Raw genomic sequence first — 21,084 nt, 5'->3', positions numbered from 1 at the left:
AGACCGACAGACAGTACTCCAGAAAGTCTAGCAACATCTCCAGACAGTCCTTTGAATCAAGAAGAAGGAGCCACATCAGACTCTAGCACAGGGACGGACAAAATCTCCGTCTACAAGTGTCCCAAATGTTGCTACGTGAACACTCGCATCCATGGAGTGCTCACTCACTGTCAGATGAAGCATCCAGACTTCTTAGCTAGAGCCGAGGAGCTTCCAACAGGTGAAGTGCTTCTATCCGACATGGTGAGGTGCACGCTGGGAAAAGGCTCAAACGAAAGAGGGTACGTGTGTCACAAATGTCCACAAATTCATCCCTCGCTAAAGAGACTGAAAACCCACTGTGAGAAAGTCCATAGCCAGCTCTCTGCAGAGACAGATGAAAATGAATCCGAGACACATTCTTTATGTGAGGACGACGACTCCCAGGATGCTACTTTACTGCACAATCAAGCTGCTACTCCAGAAACACAGTACCAGTGTAGTCACTGTATACAAAAATTCAAATTCAAGCTGTCCCTGTTTGAACATCTCAGCACTGAACATGGATTTGATGTGGATGCTGCTGTCAGAGACGCTGGTCTCAAATTACCAAAGACTGACAAACCCAAATCAACAGACATTACAGCAGAAAGTCTAGGAGAAAACCAAGATTTGAAAACGTCGGTTTCGGATAATTCAAGCAAACAGGAGAAGCAGTGTCAACAGACAGAAAACTTGAAAGGAAATCTAACCACTCCTGCAAACCCAGAGACCCAAATAATGGTCCTCTCGGAAAACCCTCAAAACAAAATGAATTTTCCCTCAAATTCTAAAGAAGCTCGCAAACAATCAAAGAATCTGAAAAGCTACAAGAAGCCATTGCAAACCATCACCAAGTACTTTACTGTATCTTCTGGATCGAATGGGAACCACACAGTGCCGTCGACTGACAGCCCAGTGCATCCTGACAGCACCAGAGGAACCCTGATTCTGCAGGAATCCCTCTCGAGCTCCGTCCAAAACAATGGTGTGTTCAAAGTCACTGCGAAGTCTCGGATTGACATCACAAAAGCGATCCCTCCCCAGCTGCTGCAAAGCGACAACCTTTTTTTCGCAGACCGGACATCTGAACAATGTCAGAAACTTTTCAAAGGCAAGAGGACATCTAGTGAGAGCTGTGAAAGTCACCCATCTAAGAAAATAAAGACGGACAAAGATGAGACAAAGCTCCTCGGGAAAGCAAAAGTAGATAAACGAGAGTCTTCAAGCATCACAGAGTTTTCTTTTGAAGTTAGCGAGGACGATGAAAAGAAAGAAAAAAATAATGCCACAGAAGGACCTAAAACATACTGCTGCAAGCACTGTGACTACAGCGATAGGGACGTCCGACAGGTGTCCACCCATTATCACAGGGACCACCCTTACGTTCGATTTGACGACAAATACATTCAGGATCCAGATGATGAGAGCGCTACTTTCCGATGCCTCGTGTGTCCCGTGGAGTTTTCCAGATTAGCTGACCTCACAAGACACCACAAGGAAAATCACGCGGACACCCCAGATATATTCTCACTGCAGCTAAGTGAGCTGAGGTTGGATTTCAAATGCTTCGTATGTCCATTTACCAGCAAAGTATCGAACGCCTTGAAAGAACACTACAGGGAAAAGCACCCAGCACATAAAGTGGCCAGTACGCTGATGTACCGCAGATATTTGCTGACTGGATGCCAAGAAGGTTCGTTGAAGGGCACGACCTGTGAAAAGACTTTGGAAAGACCAGAAGAGCTGAGAAATGCAGCCTCAGTACAACATTCCATTTCAAAAGCAGGTGCCAACGTGTCCTTGTATCAATGCAACAAGTGCCCTTTTAGTCACAAGTCAGTTGTCGTCATGCATGTTCATTACCAAAAAAGCCACCCAGAAGAATCGGTCACAATCGACACTATAAAACAGTCGGCCGCTCTTGAGTCTGGTACGCTGGACAAGATGCCAGCGATTCCAACCTCGGTGACAACAATACACAGATCTACACCTGAGAAGAAAAATGAAGACAAAGTGAAGACCTTACAGAAAATTTCGTTGTTTTTAAAGGATCCCAAGCACGTTCCCCAAGCTTCGGCAAGTCCTTCGATGTCTCCCAAAAGCAAGAAACCAGAATGTGCAGAGGACAGACAAGAGGGATCAACTGTTGGACAAAATTGTGAAATGTCAGATGAAATGGACACTCCCTTTCCACCAATCACAGAGTTTTACTGCCAGTTCTGCCGTTTTTCAAGCACCAACGTAAAAAGCGTGGTTAATCATGGCAACATCAAACATGCAAATACCGGAATGGGCATTGAGGACATAATAAAATACAGTGCTAAGCTGCAGAACAAGGGATGTCCAAGTGAAGCTGAGGCCTCAGCAAGTGAGACATCCCTGTTTTCTGAGTGTGAAGATTCTAAATCTGGTAAAGTCGAGGAAAGCGGTGAAAAACAAAATGCTTACGCGGATGCAAAGAACTTGTTTTACTGCCAAGCATGCAACTATGCAAGTCCATCACTTAGAGGGCTACTTCACCATCAGATCATTCATCCAGACCTTCAGACCTCGAAAGAATTAGTTCTTGAATATACAGCTTTGATTCGTGATCAGATTGTAAAATCCAAATGTCAGCCAGAGAGGTTGGCCAACTCAACTGGTCTGCCACTTCCCCTTCTGAACGACGGTGATGAAGAAATGTTTTTCTGCCACTTTTGCAACTATCGCCATCGTGTTGTGGGCATGGTCGTGAAACATTACTACAAACAACATCGTGGATTTGAGTTTAACACAAAGCAAGTCGGTATATATACAGTTATGGTCCTGGAACAGATACAGGCGTTGGGTCCAAAACCAACGGAAGATGTCACTGTTGGCTACACAGGAAATGAAAGGAAAGCAGCAAAGAATCCTGGAAAATTGTCCTCAGCGAAAGAAGAACAAAAGCACCCTCAGACCCTTCAGTGCCACATATGCACATACAGCACTCAAACTAAGTCTCACATGAGGAGACATGTGTTAAATATCCACAAAGCCCAGCCCTCAGATACAGATGATGGAAATCTACTGCCTGATTATAATTGTGATGTGTGCAGCTTTTCTCACAGTGATGCAGACGTGATGTACAAACACTTCCAAAAACGTCACCCGGGAAGGAAGCTAAGCCCTGAGCTACTTAAAGCGAAGTACAGAGGAGTTGTTAATGGTGATGATGGCACTGATGAGTCCTTACAATCTCAGTGGTCTGGACAGAGTGAAACCAAGAGGTATTCCTGTAGAGCGTGTTCATTTAAATGCGGGACTGTGTCAGATATGACCGACCACTACCGTGCGGTCCATCCTTGGTCTGTGAAGGAGGACGGCTCAGTCCCAGATGTCAGCAGCAGAAGAAAGCCCAGCGTAAACAAGCACAGAGAAGACTACGGCTGCGATCTGGGGTCATGTGACGCCTACCAAGCTCCTGTTGAATTTGAGAAGTTATCGGATGATGTGGCGGCAACTTCCGCAGCGACCTTGTGCCCTCACTGTCCCGCAGGTTTTATCACGGAGCAGGACCTGAAAGCTCACCTGGAAATGAAGCACGTAAACTCTGCAGCTGAGCAGGAAGGAGAGATCCAAGTCTTTCGGTGTCCGTATTGCACCTACGTGAACGAGAACTATCAAGGCGTTCTCACTCACTGCCAGATGAAACATCCATCCCGTGCAGCCAAGGTAGACAGTCTTGACGTGAACGTCCAACATTTTCAGCACTGGAAAAGAGGACAGTCGTGGAACATGCAGATATTCAGAGGTTACATGTGTCAGACCTGCCCACAGATGTGTGCAACGATGAAGAAGCTGAGCATGCACTGTGAGAAGGACCATAATGAAACTCAGCCAAATTCACCCAAATCTTTGGCCACGAAGAAAATACTATTGAGGGCCCAGAAAACTCAGGGATACAAGAAGAAATACACACTGATCAAGTGCCAGCAGTGCAGCTACAGCTGCAGCACAACAACTGCGTTGGTTCAGCATTTGCGCCTGAAGCACAGGCAGAGATCCAGAAGTCGTGACTGTCCGTACAAGTGTGGCCTGTGTTCACATTCCTACTTCATAAAAAAGCGTCTTGAATTGCATTATTTGAAGAAACATGGGAAACAAGCCTTATTGAAATACTTCGAACCAGGACAACGTCCAGGCAGTCCTTTGAATCAAGAAGCAGGAGGCACATCAGACTCTAGCACCGACAAAATCTCTGTCTACAAGTGTCCCAAATGTTGCTATGTGAACACTCGCCCCCATGGGGTGCTCACTCACTGTCAGATGAAGCATCCAGACTTCTTAGCTAGGGCCGAGGAGCTTCCAACGGGTGAAATACTTCTATCCGACATGGTGAGGTGCACGCTGGGAAAAGGCTCTAACGAAAGAGGGTACGTGTGTCACAAATGTCCGCAAATTCATCCCTCGCTAACTCGACTGAAAATCCACTGTGAGAAAGTCCATGGCCAGCTCTCTGCAGAGACAGATGAAAATGAATCTTTATCTGAGGATGACGACTCCCAGGACGCTCAGGCCCGGGCTGCCTCTGTAGATCACGAAACGTCACGTGTCGCCCTCAGTCACCGCTCGAACATTTCCCGAAGGAAGTTTCAAACTGCAGCGAACCGTGATGGCATGCACAGATGCACCCTGTGCTCTTACTCAGCCCTGAGTCGAAACCAACTTGTGGCCCATTATACTAAAAAACACGGAAAGGCAGCTCTCCTGAAACACCTGACTGGTGTGCACCAGCAGAACCACAAGAGGTCACCACCACTATCTGCAGACCTTGCACCAGAAAACACCTCTGAGGTCCTTTCAGGCAAAAACACGGATTCGCCGTACAAATGCGACATTTGTAGCTATGTCGGGTCGTGCCGAAAGTACCTGTCGTGCCACTACAAAAATGCCCACAAGTACGATTCGTTTACCACATGCAAAATGTTGCAGAAGTACAATAAACGTAGGAATTCCAGATTCCTCATGATGGCGGCGGACAATGAGCAAGTGATGTGTAAAAGGTGTCCCAACCTATTCTTCGCATCGTCCCAGGAGCTTATTGCCCATTATAGTAGCTCTCACAGCTGTCTGGACTTCATCGTGTTGTATCCGAGATCTGCACGGCAAACGGGGGTTTACAAATGTGGCCACTGCATGAAACAGTTGAACGGCATTAAAATGCTCTGCGGCCACCTGGATCGCCACACAGAGAGGAATAAGAGGGAGGCTGCGGCAAGAAACACCGAGCCATCATTTGACATCACAACAACCCCAAACGCCGAGTCCCCTGAGGTCAGTCGACTCTCTTTGTGGTTTGTTCTGGTTCATTTGACGTTTCTGATCTGTTGAGCATTGCTGTGTTTTATTTTCAGGCCTGTGAGCGAGCTGAGCTCCCTGCGTTGGCAACTGCAGAGGAATCCTCCGATCAGGAGCCACCGGCGTTGGACTCAGAAAAAAAACACGTCTGCAAACTGTGTTCTCGGACGTTCAGGTGGCTAAAAGGGCTGCGCTCTCATGAACGCAGCCATTTGGCCATGGCAGCCATGAAGAAGCAGAACAACCGGCCTACCAGTGTAAAGATACAGAGGTAAGAAGAGCCGACATTATAAACGATGTTAAGATAAACACACTATGGTTATAACTGCACCACACTGATCATATTTATTGTTAATCTCTCAGCAGCCTGAACAAATATGTCATCTACAAATCCTGGACTACGAAGCCTTTCCAGTGTTCAATCTGCCTCTATCGGACACCTTTTCAGGTCCTGATGAAGACTCATTTCATGAAGAAACATCGAGGTAAGTGACCCATACTTGTTAAGCAGTGGCTGTGAACATACGTAGGTCTGCACATCATGCGGAACATCTGCTGTGACTACTATGTACAAACAGAACTATACGTATAACATTTGTGATGGGCATTGAACATGTGTAGTCTTTGATCTACTACACTGTTTACTCAACACTTTTCTTCATATTTCAAATGATGTTTTTCGTTTCATGTTTCTCAGATGTCATAAATACCACCAAGACTGAGGACCAGGATGAGGTGAAGTCTCAGGGGTCTGAGGAGGAACCACCCAAGTCACCCAACACGTGCACCAGCTTCAACGGATCTGATGAAGAACCCGAAACAAACGAAAGCAAGTTTTCCTTCTCACTGTTCTTACGACACATTATATACGTCGTACTAAGTTAAACAATATACACGTCTCTGCACTGCTAACTGTTCATATCATGTTGTACCCTTACAGAGTTGCTGTACTCGGAGCCCCCCAATGTGCAGCGACAGTTGAACCACATCTGTTCGATTGCTCAAACCAGCGCCTCGTCGAAAGCAGTCATGCTAGAAGCCAAGATGTCTGACAGCAGTCTGCTTCACTGTGAGCAGTGTAACTTCAGCACCGAACACCTGTCCAGAATGCGCCGACACTACATGAGTCGCCATGGAAAGAAGATAATCAGGTGCAAGGACTGCAACTTTTTTACCGGCTCACGGTAAGTTTCATCCAGCACCGTCACATCTGACCTGTACGTGTACTGTCAGGTAGGTCAGTTGTGTTTGTAGCTGAGTCAGGACATTCAACTAATGGATTTACTTGAGGTACAATTGTGTAGGTGTGTTTTTGGGGACTGTCGATGTATGTTCACAATGACTCTGTGTGGTGATTTTAAAAGTGTCAGTCGTTTTTTCTCACTGGTTCTTTGATTTTAGGAAAAGTTTGGACATGCACATGGAGACAGGACATTCTACCTCCCAGTCTGAACCTCCTGATCAGAGGGACCTTCGCTGTCCCTTCTGCCTCTACCAGACCAAGAACAAGAACAGCATGATTGATCATATCATCTTGCATCGTGGTATGTTTCCAAACACTGGACGGGATCCAGTGTGTCCCCCCGCCCCCACAAACACCGCCCCCCCTGTTGGTGTTCTCATCTCGTCTGTCTTGTTTGGCAGAGGAACGCGTCGTGCCAATAGAGCTGCGGCGGCCGAAGCTGTCACGATACCTGCGTGGCATCGTCTTCCGCTGTCACAAGTGCACTTTTACCAGTGCCAGTGCAGAAAACCTGCATTTGCACATGAGGAAGCACGAGGACATCAAACCGTACAAGTGCCGTCTGTGCTTCTTTGACTGCACTCAGCTGTGCGACCTGGAGAGACACCTGTGTGATAAACATCAGGTGAGTAGTTCTCCCTCAGTCCGTCTATGAACTGCTAAGAACTGACAACACTCACTATTTACTAATGTGCACATCTACTCCTTCATGCTCGCGTGGATTTCTCCTCTCAGATTGTGAGGAACCATGAGCTCGTGGGTCAGGTCAGCCTTGATCAGCTCGACTCAATGTCTGTCAGAGTGCCAGAAGAAGACGAGGAATCGTTGTTTCCCCGCGACAGCGATGATGTTGAAATGGAGCAATCTGCACAAGTTCCACAAGTTAGGTTGAGCTTTTCAAACGACGACTCGAGTCAGATGCGAGGTATGGATGGTAGCAAAGAGAACAGAGGAAGCAACGCAAAGACGTTCGATCTTGAGCCGACGAGTAGAAACGCTCCAGTGCGTGAGACATCTGAGCAGCAGGAGCAGAGGACGTTCTTGACAGACGTTGAAGAGGGGAACGAGTCAGATCGCCAAAGCGAGGATTGTGACGTTTCAGAGGAGGAGAAGCAAAAGGATGCAAATCACCTCGGAGACTCTGCAGGAAGCCGAATAATGGTGAAAGAAGAGAAAGAGGAAGCGGCAGAAATGGGTGAGAGAAGCCACAAGAACAGGCCTGAGAGAAGTTCGTTGGAGGTGAAGGTAGAAGATGAAATATTGCAAAACATCCTAAAACTGGACGACAGCGCCATCCACCGGGTGCATAGAGCAGCTGTTCAGGTTCCAGTGGTTAAGGTGAAGACGGACATTGATTGGGAGGTTCCACAGAAGAATCACAAACTGGAAATGGACATCAGGACTCACGACAAGGGATGTGGGACAAAGAAAACTGAAAGCCTACATGTGCTGAAAGGTAAGAAACGAAGATGTTCACAGTTTGTCAGAAGAACAGCAGAGAGAGAGAGATGATGGGTATTTCATTTTCATGTTTTCTAGTTTTTACCTCACTTCACTTCAAAGCTGCCTGTGAGGTTCATTAAACAACACTTAGATTGAGCATGTTTGGCCAGGAAAACATTTTTTTTTCACTGAAAGTTTGTGGTGAGCGCACCCTGTGATGCGTTTGTGAAGGGCCGCAGGTAACAACATCCTGCTGAAAATGTACACTCTAAAGGTTTTTAAATTCAAAAAAAGCTCCTTGATGCTGTTTTTCAGATGAACTCACAACAGTGGACGGGACAGATGCAGAGAAGGTGTTCACATGTGACTTATGTGGACGAAACCTCCCGAGCAGCTCTGCACTGGAGCGTCACATCGTTCGACATGGAATGTAACACTACTCAAGCTCACAGATGTCAGATGTCACTGTGGATTTCTGTGAGGAGACATATACTCCCTAGAGAATCAAAGAGGCCTTTTGTATATACACATGTCACAATTTTATATTTATTTGTTGCAACAAATACAGAAAGAGCTTATTGAAGACTGACACACTTTTTTTTAAGTTCATCTGGGAGAATAAATCGTTACTGCTGTAAAACTACCTTTTTATGATCCAGTTGGAATACCAACAACTGAAAAAACCTCCTTACTGAAATGCTGCCTTCAAGTGCTGTAATTTCACACATATTTCTGGCTGTTGAATATGCAGCTGTTTCAAACAATATATACGTATTAACTTTAGTTTTATCTTTATGTGAGTAACACCGAACATTTTTTAAAACTTTTTTTAAACTTTTTGTCATTCGATATATGTGTAAATAAAGTTTGAATAAACTCCCACATCTGAATGTATTTCTTAAATAAGAGGTTTTCTACACAAACAAACATTTTCTACGTTCTATAAAACTATATAGGACTAACCACACCTATGTCTTCCTGAAAATTATCCTTTGTATCTGGTTTAATAGTCATTTGCAGGTTTTCTTTGGAAAGTGAATTTCGGGCTCAGAAGGGTAGTCTGACTGGCGGTGATGAATTAGCAGTATTTTTAAACAATGGGTCTTTAAGTGAGTGTTAGCTTGAAAATGTAAGTTAGGAATCACTGCGTTTTCAGTGGGGGGGAAAATTGAGTGCCGTAAATACTGTATTTGAATGTGGAGCGACCGATCCATAGAGAAATGGAAGTTTACGTGATTCACTTGAAAGCGGCATGACGACACATTCCTGTCACCCAAAGAAAGAGGCTCTGCTTCCTGGAGTCGAGTGGTCACGGTGGACTGATGAGAGCTGCCACGGTCCACGATCATCTCAGCTTTTCCTTCAGGACTTTCGGTAACATCGGTAAGTGTGGAAACTATTCCGATGTCAGTTCGGTTAAAGCGGAGGGATGCTGCTCAGTAGTATTGATCGATTCGACCGAGGACTCAACTGAATGCATTATTATGTAGTAGGATTTGTCAGTTTATTGTGATTTCATATATTGATGTATTTCAACACCATTACCTACATAAACTGAAAGGAATCTGGATGTGAGATTTTTTCTAGAGTTGTTTCCTCCTCCAGACGTTTATTTCCTGGTGGAGGGGGAGAAGGAAAAACGACGAACTGCAACTTTACTGTGAAGAATCGACTTAATCGACTACAATTAGACTCGCTTATACATGGAACTGAAGTTTTCACCTTGTAAATGAGATTAGAGCCGAAACATCAGTTATTAATAGTTCCTCATCAGCTATGTCATATGTTTATGGAAGACTTCCAATGGTGCTTTCAGGGAAACAACTCTTACAATTGCTTCAGAAATTCGAAAATTCGATTTATCTTTCTTGTGATCTTCAGTACCAATAACTAATTTGTGATCATTTTTACTGAGGAAAGAAATTGTAAGCCTGAGAGCCAAAGAAAGACATTTCCTGCTTCTGCTTCTATCATTTGTTCTGTAACTTTTTTTTGTTTGTTTGTTGTGTTTTTTTCCAGATTCTGTGCTCTCTGAGTGAGATGTCGGCTGTAAATAAATCAGCAGAAGACGGCGGCTCTTTCTCATCCAGAGTCATCAACATAGTGTTTGTCATCCTGCTGCTGGACCTGCTGGGGTTCACCCTCATCTTACCTCTCCTGCCCTCCCTTCTGGACCACTATGCACAAACTGGGGTCAGACTTCAATAATGAACTTCCTGTCACATTGACATGACTCCACAATGCAGCGTGGTGCTCAGCAGTCGACCACAGTCCTCAAACATATTTAGAACATTTCCAAACATAGAGCTTGGTAAAACAAAATGAGAAAAAAACAAATTAGGACAATTGAGCAGAATTTGATGCAGCGTGAACGTATCCCATCAAAACCAGAACTAACTAACGTCATGAGTTTGTCTGCTGACTCATGCGTCTGTGTTGAGTGGCGTTTACATTTTCTGTGCTTTCACGTATTGTCAGGATGTGGTGTATCAGTCCCTGCAGAGCGTTGTGGACTGGTTCAGGGGGGCAGTTGGGATTCCCATGGAAAAGAAGTACAACACTGTTCTTTTTGGAGGTATGTGGGACGTCTCGCATGAAAAATGGCGTATGATCCAGTTTTAGGTTTGATTGTAAAAAGGGCAGTTCATCACAGAGGCTCCAAACAGCAAAGTAAATATGGACTAAATAAGATCAGGCTGTTGTTAAACACCTGAAACAAACTTTTCATGGCATTACGATAAATCCAAATGTTTTTTCAAAAGAAACAAAGTGGAACATCCTTGGTTTCGTTTCAGGTCTGATTGGATCGCTGTTTTCTCTGCTGCAGTTTCTGTCGTCCCCTCTGACCGGAGCTCTGTCAGACCGATTTGGCAGACGACCCCTGCTCCTCCTCGTCACCGTGAGCAGCCCCATTTGTTTTCCTAGGAACTATTAACTGTACTGCGGCTACCGGTATAATACCTGACTGTATAATACATTCAGTCATACATTCTTTTTTCTTTTTTGTTTGTGAATGAGAATATAAGAGGAAGAGACGTGTGATGTGTCTCCAAAGGTTTGTATTCTTTCCCGTGCTGGAGCAGAGCAACAATGTGATCATGGTTGTTGAGTCATCGACTTGGTTCTAATTAGGTTCTAATTGTCTTTCAGGTCGGACTGATGACGTCCTACGCTGTCTGGGCTGTTTCCCGGAGTTTCAGCATGTTCCTTTTGTTTCGAATAATCGGGGGCATTTGTAAGGGAAACGTCAGCCTCTGCACTGCCATCATGGCCGACTTGCCTTGTCAAAATGCACGGAACCGAGGAATGGTAGGCAGCTGGCACGGCTTTCTTTGGCCATGAGCAGACTTTTTTTTTTTTTTTTTTTTTGATATGGGAAATAGCCAGTGAAGCAGAACACATAGAGAGTGACGTTCAGTTATATCTAGTCACATCAGTCATTTGATCAGAGCTTAGACTAACTGTCAACTTCCATGTGACCTTTCAACACCTTTTGACCTTTTGTCCCTCAAACAGGCCATGATTGGCATCGCCTTCTCCCTGGGCTTCACCATCGGGCCGCTGATGGGTGCTTACTTCGCCATCAGCTGCAGAACATCTGGAAATGTCTTCTACCAAACTCCAGCTCTGATTGCTTTGGCCTTCAGTGTCGCTGATCTGCTCTTTATTTGGCTCATGCTGCCGGAAACTTTGGCAAAGGATGACAAGGTCACAAACTACTGATAATAATAACTCCCATGATCACAATAAATAAAATCAACATATTTAGAATTATTCATGAAAACAAAAACTTTTCCTTTGCGTCTAGGCTTCACGTTCTGGCTTTGGGGACTCCTCGGACCTCCTGAACCCATTAGCTTTGTTCCAGTTTTCAGCTGTTACCAGAACAGAAGATCCACCTTCAAAAGAAAGTGAGTACTGTACGTACTGGATTGCTCGGTGCAGAAAAGGTTTACACCCTTTTGACCCATTTCTGAAATAGTTCAGCACACTGATGAAAGACGTCTCTCCAGGAATGCAGAAACTGAAAATGTTGGGCCTGGTTTACTTCTGCTACCTCTTCCTGTTCTCGGGTCTGGAGTTCACGCTGAGTTTTCTCACTCACCAACGCTTCCACTTTACCAGGTATGAGATCATTTTAAACGAATGAACTGCTGTCTAGACACGTGGAATGCACTGCTTGGATTTACTAGTGTTTGGATCCTTAACAGCATGCAGCAGGGAAAGATGTTCTTCTTCATTGGGATCGTCATGGCTTCGATCCAGGGGGGATACGCTCGCAGGATCAAACCTGGGCAGCACGTTAAAGCTGTTCGCATGGTACGAGTATCTGTATGATGTGACGCACCACTTCACAACGTCTATGGACATTACCACATCCAAAGAAAGGCATTGAAAAGTTGTATCATTTTCTATTTATTTTGATTCTCTCTCTTTTTTTATTTAATCTGGTATCAGTGTTATACAGCATATACAGGTACAGAACACATCGGTTTTCAATTATATTAGTGGTGGACTGGGCTGATAAAAATATGATAAGACATATTCACGAATTAATGCACATCAAACGTATTAAAGGCTGTTTTGTTGAATATTTTTTACTTCTGTGTAACTGGTCTAATAGTGTTTTATAGGTTTCACTGTGGTATTAAAGAATTCAAGAGGGAAAAGTGCAGAAAAAAATGGATAGTGTCTCTGATTTGCAGGCAATCATAACTTTGATCCCAGCCTTTATTCTTGTTGGGATGTCATGGAACACAACAATGCTTTACATCGGTTTGGCTCTATATTCCTTTGGTGAGTCCTGTAAATGCATTACATTTTTACATCATAATTGCTGATCCAAGCAGATGTTTATCACTGTGACAATCACATTCTGGACGTCTCTCCTGTCCTCACAGCGGCTGCAGTTGTGGTTCCGTGCCTGTCGACACTTGTCTCAGACCACGGTGAGCCACCACAGGTGCTCTCAAACCGTACTCATTATACCAAAATTTGCTGATTTTTTTTTTTTTTCTCACCACCAACGTTCCTCCAGGCTCAGCCAAGCAGAAGGGCACAGTGATGGGGATCTTGCGTAGTTTAGGCGCCCTGGCCAGAGCGCTGGGACCAGTTGTGTCGTCCTCTGGTAAGTAAGAAATCACATTACGAAGATGATGTATTCATGGCAAATGTGACAGTACTTCAGGAAATAGCATTTCATGTAATGACACATTTGGTGCTTTGTATTCACCTGAACCTTTGTGTTTGCAGTTTACTGGATAGCCGGAGCACAGACCTGCTTCCTCCTCACGTCAGGCTGTTTCGTTTTACCGCTGGCTTTACTGGGCAGGGCCAGACGACTGAAGGAGGAATGAGGGATACGAAGACAAAAAGAGCTCAATCAAAAGACTCTGAATGCAGAGGCGCTCTGTTTGCTGGTTTTACTGGATGTCAGAATGTTTACAAGTGCTGGGAAGGCAAGCACTGAACTCTCAAATCAATGAGGAGTTTCCTGCACCAAGAGTCATCATTTGACACAAAGTGGTGCGAGATGATAATGCACAAGCCAAAGAAAAGATTCCTACTGTGTGACGGTGGATCTTAAATCACATACTAATTATGCCTTTATACTGCAGCATTTTATCAGTCCATTTTTATCGTGTGGGAGAAATCATTTATTATAAACAACTTTAAACTTTTAATATTCTCTTTTTTGTAATTAAAAGAAATACACAAACAAGCTATTATGGTCATGTCTATATGTCCTGCTGTAAGTATAGTGGAAGCCGCTGTTATGATTTAACTTCAGCAGATGCACAGCCGACCAACAAGCTGGACCTCCTGGGCCTTGGATCCTTCGTCTTTAAAAGGTTGTGGGTTCAAATCGAGTGTGATGTGTGGACTATTCACATCAAGTATGGTATGCCAGTATTGTTTTCTGTCTTCAGTACACAACAATTAGTAATTTACTTTTATATGCTACTTTATTCTTACCTCTTTTTAGAAAATGATTTGTGTAAAATATCACTTATAAATATGATGCAATTTTTTTTCAGTTATTAATATGGAAATATTGAAAGGGGAAATTTTCCGTCTGCTTCTGCTGCTTTGGAGAACAATGTCACTAAAGTAGTCTGTGTCCAAACATTCCGACATAGAACTTTTTTCATTTCGTTCCTTTTCAGGTCACACTGTGTGTGATATGCTGAGGCGCCACTTGGTGTCGCTGTTCGCCGCGCTCACGATGTAAACAACAGCCAGTGTCAGTCAGCTTCAACTCGCTGCTTTGCTAGCCTATCAAACAGGTTGCTCATTCACCGACTCATTGCTGGCGCATGTAAATGCACAGCCGTTGTTACAGGAAAAATGACAACACATGGAACCCCGAGTGGACATTGAACTATGTGACTGCACTGAGGAGAACTTGAAGATGGAGAAGGTACTCGATCAAAATCACGTTTTTTTTTAGCTGGCTAGCGTGCTAATGTTAGCTAGCAGATCCACACTAATGCGGCATTAGCTGCCAACTTTAGCAAGCTAAAGGCGAATACAGATTTGGTAACAGTTGTTGTTACGACACAAAGGAGCGTTTGGGGGTGGGACGTTCTGCACGACTTTTTCTTTGAAAAATGTGTCTGTAAAGTTGCGAACATGTGGCTGTATTCCGATGTGGTACTCAGGTCATAACGTTGTCTCCAGCTCAGTCAGAACAAGAAGCTGAGTTGTGTTCAACACGTGTAGAAAATGCCGTTAAATATGAATGGGAAAGTGGTGACGAGGGGCTTGTCAGGCTCTAATTGTGACTGTCAAAGGTCGTGTTTCCCAACAGACTATGTTTACTTTCGCAGGAAAGCAAAGTGACGTCTGCTGACCAGTGTTTCCATCATCAGCGTCAGAGTCGACAGAGGAACCAGTCTGTTGGCTCCTCATCACCTCCACTGGTGTTACCAAACCCCTGCGTGTCCAGGCAGACTTCAGCAGGGTATGTGGACATTTGCATCCGTTTCTGTCTGAATGGAGGTGTCCTAATCACATGACCCAAAGGAGCCCTTTATCTGTTACAACGTTTGAACTTTCTACAGGAAGCAGAATCTATCAAACATTAATGGAATTGCAGCAGAAAAGAGTGGTGTGCCAAGAAGTCGTGGCTACAACAGCAGCCGCAAAACCAGAGAGACCAGCGATGATTTCCTGCAGAGAGAACGGTCTGTGCGGGGTCCACGAGCTAAGGTTGGTTTTCGGTCTCGTAAAGAGGTCTCTACGTAAAACCAAATGTCTGTTGTGTGAAATTCATTCCTCAACATTTTCATTCATGTCCTTAGACGCAGAAAAAGTACGACGACTCTCGTACGCAAGGTGGGATCACACACGAGAATTCAATGCATGCACACAGAAGTGGTGAATGATCCATGGTATCCAAAGAGATCATTTGAATAACTTCTGTTTGTAATGGATCCACAGCACATAGAAGTGTTCGATCTGCCCAGACTCAGCCGGGAGGTCAAATCCAGTACAGATTAACTTGGCTCCATTTGAAGTGAAAATGGCGGATTTCCCAGAATTAGCCGTTGTCGCGCCGGACAAATCGGGAAGTCCACACGTTCAGAAACCGCGCTGGGGCCCGAATGTTACATCGGTAAAACCTCACAGTCCAAATTCAGCCTCTCCAGAAAGGTGAGTTGTCGGAAGTATCAGAACACGCATGTTCGTGGTGAACGCTTGAACCCATCTGCGTCACAAACCGTTTCATCATTTGTCACTGTAATCAATCAGACTGTCAGGAAGGAATCCCCAACGTTGCCTCATGTTAAAGGAAACGCCGCCGTCTCACCAGGTGGGTTAGAAACCCTCAAAGTTGCTCTACAAGGAAATACACAGCATCTCTAATGTCGATCTTTTGATTTAAGGTCCGATTGTGGCCAGTTCCTGGGCAAACATTGCCTCTCAGCCCCCACGAAAACCAGTCCCTAAAGAGAAGACAGACAGCGACCACATGCAGGTCAGTACAACACACACACACACACACACACACACGCAAAGAGTAACATAAGTCAGCTATGGTAAAAATAATGTTGTTCATTTAGCACTGAGTGTTTATTTCCGTGGACTTTTGATTCACGTATGAAACTAGAAACAAATCTGGGTTGTTAAAACATTTAATTTTACCTTTAATTCATAGCTGATGAGTCCCAAATGCATTTGAATGTAAACGTCGGGCCTTCACGTTCGATCTTTTCAGGTGGAGGAAATGCCGGCTCGGCAGGAAGATGGAGCCATGGGGAAGAAAAAACGAAAGAAAAAGAGAAAGAAAGCTAAAGGTGCAAGTGAACACGTGGAATCAGAGACAGAGGAGTCATTGGTTCATCAGGAGCCTCCGAGGTTTGAGGTAGACGAAAAAAAAAATCAAAACAGCAACATACAAACTTCTGCTGGATGGAAGATTTGATTTGCTCCTCTCCAGGATGAGGAGGAGTTTCCAGGCTTGACTCCTGCTTTGACCGGGACAGAGAGATTGACCCCTCGTCACAGTGGAGCAAAACTATGCAATGAGGTACAGTAGAGAGACTTATTTCATTTCCTCAGCTGCTCGATGGGAGCACGGATTGTCCCGAAGCCAGGCTGATTGTCACCAGGCATGGTGGATGTGTGTGCCGACAGCCAGCTTCAGATGATGTTTCATCATGAAGTCCTAATGTTCTGATGTTAGCAGTGCAGCGCAGAAGCTTATATACATGTTGACCTTGTGAATAAATTAAGCTTTTATTGATTGAAGGAAAACCAAAGAGATGGCACCCACCATCAGTCCGAGGCAAGCAAGGAAAAAGCTGCGTCAAAAAGTCCCTCAGAGACGACGAAGAAGGGACAGGTTTGTGTTTTAGTCACTGAATGGGTGGAGCTTTGTGGAGATGGAAAAAAAAAACGGCTGTCGTCCTTGGTCTAATGACTTCTAGAAAGCTGAGAAGATCTCAGGAAAGAAAAGTAAAGCTCCTGTTCAGCTGGACATTGGGAACATGCTGGCCGTCCTTGAGAAGAGGCACCAGTCTCAGAAAGCCGGACAGGACACCAAGCCGGTCGTCTCAGGTGAGTGACGTCCTGCGTCTGTCAGCGCAGGTGTCATGACGGCTCCAGAGTGTCTGTCGTCTGTAGTTTGTGGAGGGCTGCCCGTCGTCCAGAAGCAGCCGGCACCTCAGAAGAAGCCACCCTGGCAGCAGGAGAAAATCGCACACAATCCCCTGGACTCCACCAGCCCTTTGGTGAAGAAAGGCAAACAGAGAGAGGTGCCCAAAGCCAAGAAGCCCACCCCTCTGAAGAAGGTAACCTCCCCCTCTGCAGCCAATGCACGTTTACATGTTTTGGAGCATTTCAGTCTGTGTCCACACAGACAGAACCGGAATAGTTTTACAAACCTTTTTCCATAAATCCAGTGAACATGCTGTAGTACATACTCCAGGCCTGTAGGTGGTGCTGTAACACTGCCAGAGAAATACACCATCACAGAGAAGAAGACAACAAGAGCGCACGCACAAAACTCACATCCCATCTAGCAGCTTCTGGCAGAGTGAGCCATGAGGGAGGGGGTGGAGCACACATTTGTTCACTCTGGGACTCTGGGAAAAATGATTCAGGCTCCAAAACACCGGTTCATACGATAACAAACCTTTGTGGAGTCACCTGAACTCATCTTCGTGTGGACATGGCCGCAATCTCACCAGGGTTTGTTTCAGGTCATCTTGAAAGAAAGAGAGGAGAGGAAACAGCGGCGTTTGCTGGAGGAGAGAGGCCTGTTACCTGAAAACGAACCCACGCTTTCCACAGAAACCCAGTTGGACACTGATCCAGCAGGTCAGAGCGAACGTGGGAAAGAACGTTTTTGTTTTGGGTTTTTTTAATCTGGGTCCCTGTCTACTGCCACCGTAACTGTGTTTTTGTCCTCAGATGACGACGACATCCGTCCCGTCGCGGGAAGTGACGACCAGCGCCAATTACACGAAGATGTGAGCGGGGAGACGTGGAGCCTGATACGACGGAGGACGTAGAGCAGCACACGCCACCAGTCGGAACCCTCAGCACGGATCGACCGAAAGTCCACAGCAGAAAGTTCAGAGAGTACGTGTCCGTCACACCTCCTCACAGATCTCAGCAGGGATGGTGTCCGTGTGTTCAGTACGAACTTCAACAGCCCGTTGAAATTTGTGTGTGTTGTTGTTGTTGTTGTTGTCAGGTATTGTAGCCAGATGCTGAGCAAAGACGTGGACCAGTGTGCGACAGCGCTGTTAAAGGAGCTGGTTCGTTTTCAGGACCCGCCTGTACCAGAAGGACCCCATGAAGGCTCGCATGAAGAGGAGGATTGTGATGGGCCTCCGAGAGGTCCTGAAGCACCTCAAACTCAGGAAGGTCAAGTGTGTCATCATCTCACCCAACTGTGAGCGCGTTCAGGCCAAAGGTAGAGTCCCTCACAAAACCAAAGATCTCCTTTCAGGGTCAGGAACATTGACGTCTACTGGACATTCATGTTCATCTTTACAGAGCTACGCGTTCAACACACACACACACTGTGTTCAACACACATGGAACTACACACGTGTGTAACAACCTGTCTTTTCCAGGAGGTCTGGATGAAGCTCTTCACGCCATCATTGACACTTGTCGTGAACAAGGGGTGCCGTTCATCTTTGCCCTCTCCCGCAAGGCTTTAGGTCGCTGCGTTAACAAGATGGTGCCGGTCAGCCTGGTGGGCATCTTCAACTACGACGGCGCACAGGTGAGGTTTGTGTTCCTGAGACACAGGTTTAACCTTTGGCTTTTTGACCAGTGGATTCAAGAAGTAGTCGTGTCTTTCGTGTGTACATTTAGTCACGGAGCTCATCCACTGGTTGATGCCCGGGGTGAAAAGATAAGATGTCGCCATAGAAACGGTGTGCTCCCTGCCCTCACAGGACCACTACCATAAGATGATCGAGTTGTCGTCTGAGGCCAGGAGAGCGTATGAGGTGATGATGTCCAGCCTGGAGCAGACGGACGAGACGGAGGAAGAACAGGCGGCAGATGCGGAGGAGCTGCAGATAAACAAACTGGGCCTGTCCGGGGCGCCGGAGCACGTCGGTGACACCACACAGCCAGAGGAACCAGACTACAGTAAGTCATTGTTCATCTGAATCCACTTCAGCCTCATAGGAGAGACACAGACTCCACTTTTCAAATGGAATCGTCTTCTTATTCCAGTGAAAATGTGGAAGAAACTGTGGGCGAATGAGTGCAGCCATGAACTGTTGAAACTTGAGGAACAGCTGAGCTCCGTGCAGTTGAACGCTGAGTGTTGTGACGATACTGACGAAGACGAGAAGAGTTGACGGTAGCGCAGCGACCTCGACCCGCTGACTGATCACCAGCGTGGGAGAAACCGAGTTGCTCTGTGGAATATGATATGTTGGTCAAACGTGATTGTGGGAGGGGTGTGGGGGAGGCTTTTTTTGTGTTATCCGACTGTATACGGTCGATTTCACAAGTGAGTAGGTTGGTTTCAGATCACTTAGTGAACCTGTGTGTGCCTGGATACTTACATTTGATTTCATAGGACCAAAGTCGTCACTTGAAACTGTCCCACAATATGAATTTTCAGTCACGACGCCTGTGAACACGCCTCAAGACCGATGCGCTGGGTGTGCATGAATTAGAATTTGTATTACAGAGTGGTGATTTCATAAGGAAACTGTGTTAGGTTGTTTAATCAGATGGGGCCAGTTTAACTGTGTCGTGTGTATTTCGGAGGAATGACTACACTGATATGCACTAATATGATTTTGAGGTTGTGAATTAGTGGTTTATTTTGTAACGTACTTTGAGGCAAGACTGTGAATGTGTATTATTGGAAACATTTTTCTTTGTTTTACTCAGATGAAGCTTTCCTCATTTCAAATGTTACTGTGTGTTACAATTGCACATATGTTTTACCTATTTACACCTACAAATCTTTTGTAGATTCATTGGATTTCATCAGGTATTAATGACATGCTTTAGAATGATTGCTGAATATTGTTTTGCTTAAAATCATATTGATTTTCATCTGAAAGTATTTTTTTTAACTGTTTCATTTTTCTGCTAATTGCAGCACAACAGACCCTTAGGTCGTCACATGTGTTTGACTAAACACGAGGTGTGTCATACTACCAGCGGCCTACGTAAAACATGTCAGGAAACGATGTTAATCGCAGGTCTTATCTCCCAGAGACAAGGAGTAGTAGATGAATAAACGACAGCCGAGCTGAACGACAATCACTCGTAGAAGAAGCAATAAATGATCTGATGTTACATGGGTAAAATGAGAAAGTAAAAATGATTTAAAACTCAAGCCTACTTTCAGTGGTGAAGTTATTTTCACAAACACTGTAAAAAGTGCGAGATTGAGATGTCAAGAGTTTTTATTAAATTCTTCAGTTTTCATATTGTGTTCAGTGCTTCGACATATAAGAAGGACTGGTAAGAGGCTCAGAGGCAAAAATGAGCATTTTTAAGTCTCATTTGAGTGTTTTTCAAAAGTTAAAGCACTAAATGCAACTATTAGAAAATTACAAAGTTCTTCCACTTCTCTCTCCAGGACTTGGATATACGAACATGGCCCTGAGTTCTTTAAATCTTCACCCAACAGGAAAAATACGCCAATACTCCGTTAGCTCCCAGCTGTGTCTATCAAACGTTTTCTTCTTTGAGTGGATTTATTTTTACATACATTCAGTAGTAGTTCTGTATTTTCCAGTCATATCTCTTGAGACAGGGTTCATCGTTCGTGGTCCATTCACTCCACCTATCCAGAACATAACAGCAAGGGGTCCAAAAGAGGAACAGTTTATGTGCCGTTATTTTCATTTAAGATTGAAAGTGATCAAAAAGCAGTCACGTTTGAATATGTCACCACACATTACAAGGTCACAAATATTTTGTGCCAGTGTGAGTGATCTCACTGAAAGAAACCCAGTATGACCAGCACATTAAATAATCATTCGACGCTACCGATGCAAGTAGACAACTGAAGCAGACAACTGAATATCAGTAGATGTCAAGAAAAACATGTTGAGTTT

The 21,084-nt window shown here is 44.9% G+C and overlaps 2 protein-coding genes across 2 annotated transcripts; both read left to right on the top strand.

Moving 5' to 3' along the window:
• Positions 1 to 10,066: 10,066 nt before the first annotated feature.
• Positions 10,067 to 13,383, top strand: LOC144739166 (major facilitator superfamily domain-containing protein 10-like). Its single transcript, XM_078622141.1, has 12 exons — positions 10,067 to 10,219; positions 10,505 to 10,601; positions 10,822 to 10,925; positions 11,177 to 11,335; positions 11,543 to 11,734; positions 11,835 to 11,937; positions 12,040 to 12,151; positions 12,238 to 12,346; positions 12,733 to 12,823; positions 12,928 to 12,975; positions 13,065 to 13,154; positions 13,280 to 13,383. The coding sequence occupies exons 1-12, from the start codon at positions 10,067 to 10,069 to the stop codon at positions 13,381 to 13,383; spliced, it is 1,362 nt and encodes a 453-aa protein (XP_078478267.1).
• Positions 13,384 to 14,384: 1,001 nt separating this feature from the next.
• Positions 14,385 to 19,359, top strand: LOC144739169 (selenocysteine insertion sequence-binding protein 2-like). The gene is given in 12 exon segments (XM_078622144.1): positions 14,385 to 14,447; positions 16,248 to 16,394; positions 16,470 to 16,559; positions 16,960 to 17,089; positions 17,156 to 17,322; positions 17,734 to 17,792; positions 18,002 to 18,115; positions 18,231 to 18,309; positions 18,311 to 18,452; positions 18,616 to 18,770; positions 18,946 to 19,144; positions 19,232 to 19,359. Coding segments are annotated over 12 exon segments (1,473 nt in total).
• Positions 19,360 to 21,084: the final 1,725 nt, after the last annotated feature.

This window comes from Lampetra planeri, unplaced genomic scaffold (genome assembly GCF_965212315.1).
Source record: "Lampetra planeri unplaced genomic scaffold, kcLamPlan1.2.h2 scaffold_1344, whole genome shotgun sequence".
NCBI classification, from domain to species: Eukaryota; Metazoa; Chordata; class Hyperoartia; order Petromyzontiformes; family Petromyzontidae; genus Lampetra; species Lampetra planeri.
The sequence above is the reverse complement of the archived record's forward strand: the minus strand, read 5'-3'. Positions and strand labels throughout refer to the sequence as shown.